The sequence below is a fragment of the Erithacus rubecula genome (genome assembly GCF_903797595.1).
Source record: "Erithacus rubecula genome assembly, contig: scaffold_490_arrow_ctg1, whole genome shotgun sequence".
NCBI classification, from domain to species: domain Eukaryota; kingdom Metazoa; phylum Chordata; class Aves; order Passeriformes; family Muscicapidae; genus Erithacus; species Erithacus rubecula.
Genome location: NW_027635849.1, coordinates 62,864 through 71,943, shown reverse-complemented (window position 1 = coordinate 71,943; position 9,080 = coordinate 62,864). Strand labels below are relative to the sequence as shown.

Below are 9,080 nucleotides of genomic sequence, written 5' to 3'. Positions count from 1 at the left end.
CTCATTCACTTTCCCCGTTGGCTGAGGTATTAGGAAGGTACTCAGGACATCCCGATCTGCCTATCCATGCCCCACTTAGTGTGTACCCTCCGTAAAACACAGGATGCATGATCATTACAACTAGCTAAATCAGTTTATATTTTCTACAAACTTTACTAATTGATATGGACTGCTCCTCAGCCAGGTTCATGCTAAACTCCTGAACTTTGTGTAAAAGCACAAAGACTTCATAGGACTGTGAGAGATGAGGAGATGTTTTGCTGAAGCCAAAGTTTCTTCTCCCCTCCCTCCCCCATGCCACTGGTACTCACACACGGCCATGGCCTGAGGGGACACCCTGGTGGCCTTCAGGTGGGAGCTGGTGAGGGTGTCCTGACCAAGAGCCTGCAGGGCTTCAGCCCCTTCAGGGGAGGCTGGGAGGAGCTGCACCCCCGAAATGGCCCCCGCAGCCCCTCAGCCATGCGGCTGCACTGGTGCATGACTGGCTCCGTGCATTTGGAGGTGGGAAGGGGTCTCAGGACGTCCAGGGCGGCTTCTGGAGGAGCTTTGTGGGGGTTACAGTGGCTGGGGAGCTTCAGGGCATCTTGGGGAAACGGGCAATTTGGAATGGGGAGAATATGGGAGGGCTAGGGATCAAGGTTTTCTGTGTCTTTAGAGGTGGGGAGGGGACTGGGGGGCTGATTTTGGGGCCTGCTCTGATTATTGGGTACCCACCCCACCTCAGCAAAGGGCCAATGGTTTTTTTCTTCTCCTGTCCAGGAGGGAGGTGGGCTTTGAAGATCCCACCTTATTTGTGGGGGGGTCCCTTTGTCACCAAAACAAGCAGGAAAACAAAACAAAACAAAACAAAAAACCAAACCAAACAAAACAAAAAAAAACCTCAAAAAAACCCCCTCAAAACAAAACAAAAAAAGCTTCTTCAACAGCATTTTTAGTGTTAGAGAATCCAAGTCATTACCTTATTCTGGCCAGAATGTTGCTCTCGCCAGGATGTGCAACAAATCATTTAATCCACACATTGTCCAGGTGTGCAGAGAAAATAATTCCATCACTCATGAATTTTACTAGATTTTTCAGATACTTACACAGTCAAAACCCATCGAAATGCATCTTGCAATGTACACTGGTCCCACATTATGCAGTTCTCAGCATTTGGTTGCCTATTCATTACAGTTCTCTTCACCTCTGATGCTAATTAGGTTCTGATTCTTATCTCTTTTCGCAGACCAGTGATGTTTGGAGTTGATTGCTGTTAATGATTGTTAATGGTCATTATCTCCAGTGTATCTTCTGTGCTACTCCCAGTCTGCTGAGTTGTTAAGCTTGTCAGACCTCACCTGCTAGACCAATGCCTAAAAAGAAAGTTAAATTCCCTTTTCCCATGCCAAGGGCGAATGTGGTGGATGCAGACTCAGAAGTTGTAAGCAGTCAGAAGTTGTAAGCAGTTTAATCGTTGTTACAACAGTTAACAGTTATGTTCTGAGAGTTGTTACATTACCCGTTAGGACGAAAGTATACATTCTGTACCCCTCACTCCCCCGCAACTCTGTAATGTTTCCCAGTTCCTACGTTACACTACCCATTCTGCCGAGAATATACATTCTGTACCCCTCACTCCCCCGTAGCTCTGTATTCCCTAATGGTTCCCAGTTCCTACGTTCGCCATTGTCCCTCATCTCCTCCGCCTTTCCCTTCTCCCTATTTCCTGTTTCCTGCTGCTGCTCAAAAGACTCCGCCCCGTATGCAAATCACCAATATTCCCAGACAGACCCTCCCAAAGGCAGAGGTCCCAGCTAAATCTAAACATTAAGAAAACCAAAAAAAGTACACCAAGTGCTGTGAAACCAAGGACCATGGGCCATGGAGAGCACCTTAAACTACCAAGGAAAGACTTCACCAGAACAGCTACAACCTAGGAGGAAGAACACAACAATGAGACCTCTAGACCAAGTGAGCTGAACGGGAGATCTGTGTGTGCGAGTGAGGACTGAGACTCCCCATCCTACTGCAGGACGGCTAGGGGACCTTTCCCTGCGACATCACTGGCTCAACTACAGCAGCAGCAGCAGCAGCAGCAGCAGCAGCAGCAGCAGCAGCAGCAGGCGGCAGCCTTCCCGCAGCCCCTTTCAATACAAGAGCTGCATTTAATAAAGGCTTCGGCCCTGCTTATTTATAACAGCGAACAAAACTGGCTAAAGTTACATAAAAATTTTAACCTTTGTAGCATTTCCAACACCTTCCTGATTTTGGGGCCTCTCCTGATTTTGGGTTTTCCCTCTGATTTTGGAGATCCCTTAATTTTGGCGATCCCCCCAAGACATATATCCCAGGACCTGTTCTCTTATCTGAGGAGGCTCAAGGTCCCAGCTTCTTTGGCAGACGTATTGTCCTGATATTGGAGTCTTCCACCAAGATTTTGGGATGCCCTCTGGTTTTGGAGCTCCCTTAATTTTCAGGCCTCCCCTGATTTTGTGGACCATGCAATATGTGTTCTCTTCCCACCAGGAGGGGCTGGGCAGGTCTTGGGGGTCTCTCCTCCCATCTAGGGAGGCCTGGGGCATCTGGGGGTCCCATCTACTAATGTAGGTGTTCCCCCTAATTTTGTGACCCCTCGATTTCTGAGTCCCCTCCACAGGCCGCACATCCCAGGACATTTTCTCCTCGGAACTGCTCTAGTTCCACTGTGGGGGTACCGAGGGAGTGCTTGGGATTTTCGGGGCAGGGAGGAAGCCCCCCACCCACTGCCAGCTGCTCCATGGTTTGTATCCCCCCTCCCACGCCCTTCTCATCTATGGTGGATACCAGCCTTCTACTGCCTCATGCAGGATCATCCCTGGGGAGAGTACTGGGAGTTCTGAGAGGGGATATAGGGGGAGATATGTGGGGAATATGGGGGGACAGAGTCCTGAAGGTCTCTGGGTAGTCCTCAACAGGGGGACAGGAGGTGAGTTATGGGGTCCTGTGAGAGCTCCTGGCCTCTCTGGGGACAGTTATTGGGCTGCCCCTCACCTGACCCAGACTTTGCTCGTTCCTGCCACACCCTTCCCCTCATCCTTCCCTCCCTGCATGGTCCTGCTCTGCACTGCCCCTCACCTGCCCCACCCCTGCCACACCATCTCACCTGTGCAGCTCCAGTGTCTGGGTGAACTGTACCGACTTACAACACATGGATTGGCACCAGTGCAGGCCGGGGTATGGGGGGGTCTGGGAACACCAAGAATGGCTTCCCTTGAGCCACCATCTTTGGAGACTACTGATGCCTAAAACTAGACAAGAATATAAAACTCTAGAGTTGACTCAGCTACAGAGCAGGTATCTGTTTATTCAGCTCTGGGAGTGAAGGGAATTTCTCTGCCAAAACCTCACCCCATCTTTTTCGGGTTTCAGTTGAATTTTGAAAATTTCTTCTTTGCAACGTCTCATTTACAATATATTAGTAGCATACTCATATTTGCATAAAGCTGTGTCATGATTTTATAGCAGTTTGTTTCTTTCACACGTGTCAGTTCCTACTGAGGTGGTCACCAGCCTTCTTGTGAGAATCAAGAGTCCCTCTTTAAAACTTTAAAAAATATAATAAGGGATAAGAGGGACAGTAAACATCAATGGGTGCTTGGAAAACTGCCAGAAGCATGCCAGGTAGCCTAAAACAATTTTTATAAACTTTTTCATTATATTGGTTAAATGCGTATTCAAGACAATCATACATATTCATACATTCCCTTCAGTTCAAATTTTGTGGGAATTCCTTTGCTCAGTTCGACCCTTGACCTGTCTTCTTAAAATGCATGTCATACTGCAGAAGAAATTTTTATCTTTTATGTCCTCACAAGGCCCTCAGTTCTGTGTTTTGATAATTCTTGATAAGCAGAGGGTCAGTGGTAAATTCCTCTTTGTATCCTTCCTTTCAATGTTTTTATTCATAGTTCCTCTCAATGTTATCTTATCATACAGATAAGATACTCCACAAGTAAAAGAAGCAGCACAAACAAGATTTGCAAAATGCCAAACAAGAGGTAATTATACTGAAACAAGAATTGGTGTGATTTTTTGCAAAGCTGGAGCTGTGGGAGATGACAGGACATGACGTTGTGTGCAGCATGTCCTCCGTGTCTTCTACATTGAATTTGGGGTGGGAAAAAGGTGAATGGGGCTATCTTTGGGACCAGGAATGAGCCCTCTGATACGAATCCAGGCAGAAACATCAGCTTTCAGCTGAGATTTGTGTGCTGCTGTTGCGCTCTGTTCTTCTAAGACGTATCTCAGAATATCTTCACCATTGTCTTCCCACTCCCCTTTGGCTTTGTTCTGGTGGGTTTTCATGGCCAAAGTGAGTTGAAAAGACTTTTCTTTTGTGGGCTTGGGGAGGGTGCACCAGGAATGCTGACACAAAAGAGAAACATCTTTTTAAACCTCATCTGGAGTATTTCTGAACAGTAAATCAGAGATGTTTTCTGGGCTGTGTTCTAAGTCACTTGCTGGGGAGCTGTGGCTGCCCTGGGGCAGAGTGGCCCAGGGGAGCAGCAGCCGAGTGCTCTGAGAGTGCGTGAGCCCATCAGTCTCTGTCTCTTGCCACACAGGTGTTGCAGGGCAAATGTGAAGCTCTCTGCTCTTTCTTTCTGTGCAGGTGCTGCTGAAAGAGCAGGAGAGGGGTGCTTTATCAGAGGCACTGCTCCAAACTAGGGGAGAGCTCAGCCAAGCCTGCCAGCAGATCCAGCAGCTCAGGCAGGAGTTGAAAGAGCAGCAAGAGAAGGAGCAGGTAAGTCTGAGTAGGCAGGGAACATTGAGTGCAGGGCAATGACAAGGGCACAAGAGGCAGCTCCTGGGACTGAGGAGGCAAGGGCTGCTTCAGGCCCTGGGACCATAGAGCCTGGCATGCTCCAGAGCTCATCCCCAGGAAGGAGGGCTTGCAGAGGAAGCAGAGCTGGCTAGAGAGGTCAAAAGAAGTAGCTGAAAGTGTGGGATTTTGAGACAGTGTGGAAAGTGGAAAAAGCTGAGCATGAGGGTAGGTCCCAGGAAGTTGCTCTGCATTTTGTTGTCAGACCATCAAGGCAGAGCTGCAAGCTGAGCTGCAGGAAGCTCAAAGTGAAAACCAGGCAGCGCAGAGGAGGCACAGGGAAGAGCTGCAAGGCGTCAGGGAGGAAATGAATGTCCTCCTTGAGCAGAGGGAGGCTCTACAAAAGCAGGTGAGTAAAGCAGCAGTAGTACCACAGTCATCCAGGGAGGAATCAGTGGCCTTCTTGCTTTTCCATGGCAGAGCAGCAGTTGATGGGGTGACCCCTGGGGCTGCCTGGCCCTGTGCTCTGCAGGGCAGCTGTTCTGAAGGACACTCAGTGCTCTGCTGAATCTCAGCTGCTGACTTGGACAGCTGGGCTAGTGCTCTGGCTTGTTGGCCAGCAAGCATCAGCAGGGATTCCTGCTGGTCTCTTCTTTCTAGCCTTGGTTTGGGAGGTGCTTTTTCAGGTGTCCTTTGGCCCACTTAAAGATTGAAACAAGCTGTCCATATCCATTGTCAATCTGGTGCTGTCAGGACTGGGAGGAATGGAAAGTTGTCCTTGACCTTTTCTCACAGCCTCTGCTGTGGCTGACAGACACAAGCTGTGGCTGTGGGCTCTGACTGCTCTGTTCTGTTTGACTGGAGGTGGGAGAGTTGATGTCTGAGCTGGCAGCCTCCCGAGAGTCCCAGGAAGCAATTGTCCAGAGAGCACAGCAAGATGTGAGCTGGGCACAGGATCAGTCAAGGCAGAAGCTGTTGGAGCTTGAGCACACCAAGAAGCTGCTGGAAGAGGCAGAACATCAGAACAAGGAGCTGCAAGTGCACCTGCAGAACCTGGAGAGGGAAAGGAGTCAACGGGAAGAAGTGGCTCAGCAAAATTCAGAATTGCAGGCTTCTGTGAATGTCCTAGAGAGGGAAAAAGCCAGGTAAATGAAAGCCTGTGGGACTCTGCATTGTGGTGAATGGATTCCCTCTTTGCCATCTTTGCACCTGCCAGGGGCTCTGGCAACATGTTTAAAGTGGCTGATTGTCAGCTCTTCTATCTCTGATATATCTCATTATCTGAATATTGTGTGTCATTTTCTTTTCCTTTAAGTCATCAGTTGAAGTTTTTGTGAAGGTAAAGGCTTTTGGGGTAGCTCTTTCCCTCTGGGGATTTGTGTGTTTTTGGTTTAGGTGGGTGTGTTAACCCTGCCCAAGCTGCAGTATAAGGAGGTGGATACATCCATCAGCTCCACCTTGGGTCGTGTAACTTGAAGCATCTGGGATCTGGATCAGCCTGGAATCTGATGCCTTTGCTGGGCAGAACCATCTTAAGGCCCTGATTGCTGATCTAGGCCAGATTGTCCTTGAAGGCACCCAAGATACAAGAATGTCTCTGTTGCATCATTCCTCAAAAAATATTCCCCCTTCTGCCTGGAGGGTGTCTGGCAGGGTCCCTGGCACTCTCCACAGTCACAGGCATTACTGACTGTACAAAGATTGCAAGAAACAAGACCAAGGGTAGGGGGGCTCCTCCAGCTGATCAAGTGCTGCCAGTCTTCCGTGCCACAGGATTCTTCTTCCAAGAAGAAGACAGAGGAAGACAGGGCACATTTGCTTGCCTGGAGGTTTCTGTGTGTTCCATCAGGTTGTGCTCTGTGGATGATACAGCTATCCCTGAAAAGGGCTCCTGGGACCTCATCTTATCTCCTTCAGAGATAAGAAACACTTTCTTATGAAAACTCGTGTCAGAGAAATATTCATCCCCCTACAGAAACACCTGTTGTCTTTTAGAATTGCTAGTTTTCTTTAACTTTTTTAAATGATTGTTCTTTTCTCACCTAGAATCTTTAAGTAATTGGATATATTTCAAGTTCTAATTTTACTGGTTAGATTTCAATCCTCCTAATCCCTATAAAAACCCCTTGTTATGCTATATATTTGGATTTTGCTAATGGAACCCTTTGAAGAAATAAAGCTGTCTTTGGAATCTCTGCTGCGATCCCAAGATCTCATTCCTAGCTAGCTGAGAAGGTCTGCAAGCCAAGATGAACCTCTGCTGCCTGCCCAATTGTTGGGCACTGCTTGCACTAAGGCCTTGTAGCTGCATTCTGCCTCGAGGCCCCCAGGAGTTCTGTGGACCCTGTGGCTGCCAGGAGCCAGAACCATCCTGGCTCCAGCAGCTACAGTGCTCCAAGTGTCTGTAGTCACTTCTGCTTTTGGCCTTTGTTTCTCCAGCTGAAAGTAGGATGGGTGCTGGTAAATCTTAAGGAAGGTCCCAGAGATCCCCTGGCTGTAGGGTGCTGCTCCTCCTACCTGGACATACAAGATGGGGGAAGGATCCATGTTGACTAAACCTCCCTGCCTTGGAGCATGGTTAAGTCAGAAGAAAATTGTTCCTCTCCTTTAATGTCTTCATTGCAAGACTTTGTTAATTGTATTCACATTCCCATGTCAAAAACAAGGCAAGGCATGTACATATGCAGGGACTCCCCGTTATTTCAGGAACAAAAGGAGTGTGGGCACATGCTGGGCTGTGGCTGCAGGGGGAGCAAACAGCCAAGTTGTTTAGACAAAGCTCATCAGACAGAGCAGTTTTTCCCGAGGTGGTGCAAGTCCTAGGAGTTTATAAAATGTCATACCATGTAGTAATGAGTTGCATGCTTTCCTTCTAGGCTGATTCTATCTCTGGAGGAAAAGAACCTGTGCCTCAGGACACTGGAAGAAAAGAACCTAGAACTGAGCAATCATCTGTCTCAGTTTCATTCTGCTCTTCAGCAGGCTGAGCAACTCTCTTCAAACAGCAGAGGAGAACTGCAGGAGCTCCAAACCCAGGTAAGCTGTGCACTGGCATTGTCTTCTCCATGGACACACAACACCACCTTTGGCTTGGAGGCCCCAACCTCTTTCCCCTCCCAGTGGCATCCACTGCTGCTGTGTTCTGTCCCTGGCTGCTGCTGCACCCTGAGGCCAAGGCTGGACTGGTGTGTTCTGCCATTGTTTTCCCCCATTGTGTCCTGGGTCCCAGCAGGAAATCTGGGAGGAGAAGCAGCAGCAGACTCCTTTGGAGCTTCTCTGTCCCTGTGTTAGCAGAATTGTCCCAAATGGAGCATGTGCTGGGCACTGAGCAATGTGGGCACACAGATGTGGCTGTGGCAGGCTGGGCAGGGCACTCGCACCGCAGCCAGTTCAGGCAGTGTTCAGAGCTGCAGCCTCAATCAAGGGTGTCCATTGCCTTCCTTTCCCTGTTGTCTCCACTTTTGTCTCCAATGGAACCCTTGGTTCTGCACCTTTCTGTTTCCTGTGTGTTTTTGCCTGAAGTCTTTTCTCCTTAGTTGCTCTCCCTACTACCCGCTCTGCTGCCTCAGGAGCAGGCCTGTCCCTGAGGCTCTGTGCATCCATCTTCCAGATCCAGGCCCTGCAGGACACAATGCAGGAGATGGAGGCTGCCCGGGCAACTGGAGAGAAGGAGCTGCTGCAGGAGCTGGAGGAGTCCCGAGCAGGAGAACGCTGCTTGAAGGCCTCTGTGCATGTGCTGGAGACTGAAGTGTCCCAGCTGCGTGTGAGACTCCAGAGATGTGATGACAAAGCTCTTGCCTTCGGCAGACCGTGTAACACCTCAGAGCTGGAGCTGAGGAAGGCAAAGGCTCAGATACACAAACTCAGAGCCCACAATCAGGAGCTGCAGAGGAAGTTGGAGGAAAGCGAGCAAGGTACAACTTCTGCTCTCCCACCCATTGCCCCATCCTGTCTTGCCAGTGAGGGTCTCTGATGGCACACAGAGGAAAAGTGCCCAGAGATGGCAGAGGGGAAGGAAACATCCAGCAGGAGATTTATCCATTGTAGTGCCAGTGCAAGCTTTTTCTCAAGAAAGATGCCATGGCTGGCAGTGTGATCTTGCTGGGCTGTGGCAGATCCTGTGCACAGTTGGTGCATTTCAGGTGCCATGTCTGCACTAAGGAGCTGTAGGTGGATGCCTCAGCTCAATTTCCCCAAAATCCAGCCCCTGCCAGAGCTTCCAGGCTACTGATGCCTCTGGAGCAGGGCTGCACAGGCATGCCCGCTCCTTTGTCTCTCTTGGATTGCTCACTCTGCCCAAGCC

The 9,080-nt window shown here is 49.4% G+C and overlaps 1 protein-coding gene across 1 annotated transcript; it reads left to right on the top strand.

Moving 5' to 3' along the window:
• Window positions 1-459: 459 nt before the first annotated feature.
• Window positions 460-8,364, top strand: LOC306816282 (uncharacterized protein; the record flags this gene model as incomplete). Its single annotated transcript, XM_079332743.1, has 6 exons — window positions 460-501; window positions 4,628-4,759; window positions 5,043-5,186; window positions 5,642-5,922; window positions 7,654-7,813; window positions 8,314-8,364. 6 exons carry the CDS (start codon window positions 460-462, stop codon window positions 8,362-8,364), a joined length of 810 nt encoding a protein of 269 aa, XP_079188869.1.
• Between the last annotated feature and the right edge of the window lie 716 nt (window positions 8,365-9,080).